We start from the raw sequence: 913 nt of genomic DNA on the forward strand, positions 1-913 counted from the left end.
ATATAGATCCACAGGGTAGACCTAACCCTAACTCAAACCCTAACCCTAACACTGCTTGGTGGGGGGGGGGAGAATTGAAATTTTTCAAACAATTTTTTTTCAGAATCGGAATCTCCATAGCCTAAAAAAAAAATTAATAAGTGGGGAAAGGTTCAGATTACATATAGTCCGTCTCTACCCTGTAAACATATAAAACTAAATGAATAAACTAATGCAAAATTCTGGTTTCTTTTTGATACCCCCTAGCATACTGAGAGCGAAATGTTAAGTCGATAATGATGGTGATTGTAGAGGTGGTAGACATTGACTTCCTGGCGTTGATAGAGAACAGCAGTAAGCAGAGGAATAGAGAAAGACAGAGATAAGCAGATGATGGTGGGAGGGTGGTGGTGACGAAGATGTAGTAGTCTGCGTAGAGGAAGGAGAATAGTTATCCTAGATAGAAAGGAAAAGAAAACGAGTAATACAGAAGAGGAGAGAAATATTGAAATGGACAGAAGAACAATAAACAGACAGAAAGACTGAAACAGAGGGAGAAGGGAGAGGACATGAATGTGTGAAATAAGTTGCGCGTGCGCTTATATATATATATAGAGAGAGAGAGAGAGAGTGAGAGATATAGACACGTAAAATGTTTACAGATAATAAAGAGAGAGGAATTGGTTGAGAGAGCTTTTAACTTGTGGGATGGCAGTACGCAGCTTCCGTTTTGTGGAATTTTATTTTCAAAATGTTGAGAAATGATTTGTAGATTGTTGAGGGTAATCATGACCCGAAGATCAATTTGGTTTGTAAGAGAAATCTCCTCTGGAAAAAGGTTTTTAATACGAACTGGCAAAATGCATCGCTTCGGTAAGATCTCTTCTGCTTGTATACAGATATAATTATACGCACACATATATACCCGCGCATG

General features: G+C 38.3%; 1 protein-coding gene across 3 annotated transcripts in view; it reads left to right on the forward strand.

Annotated features, from left to right (window-relative positions):
* The first annotated feature begins 442 nt into the window (after positions 1-442).
* Positions 443-913, forward strand: part of LOC106875849 (galactoside alpha-(1,2)-fucosyltransferase 2) — a 13,405-nt gene continuing 12,934 nt past the window's right edge. For 2 of the 3 annotated variants that reach the window (XM_052976112.1, XM_014924141.2), the window contains exon 1: positions 443-852. Coding sequence is in view for 1 of the 3 variants with exons in the window: in XM_014924140.2 (XP_014779626.1) it covers positions 741-852 (112 nt within the window). In the remaining 2 variants the exon portion in view is untranslated. The remainder of the gene's footprint in view (positions 853-913) is intronic. The other variant, XM_014924140.2, reaches the window with a different exon arrangement.

This window comes from Octopus bimaculoides, chromosome 23, assembly GCF_001194135.2.
Source record: "Octopus bimaculoides isolate UCB-OBI-ISO-001 chromosome 23, ASM119413v2, whole genome shotgun sequence".
NCBI lineage: Eukaryota > Metazoa > Mollusca > Cephalopoda > Octopoda > Octopodidae > Octopus > Octopus bimaculoides.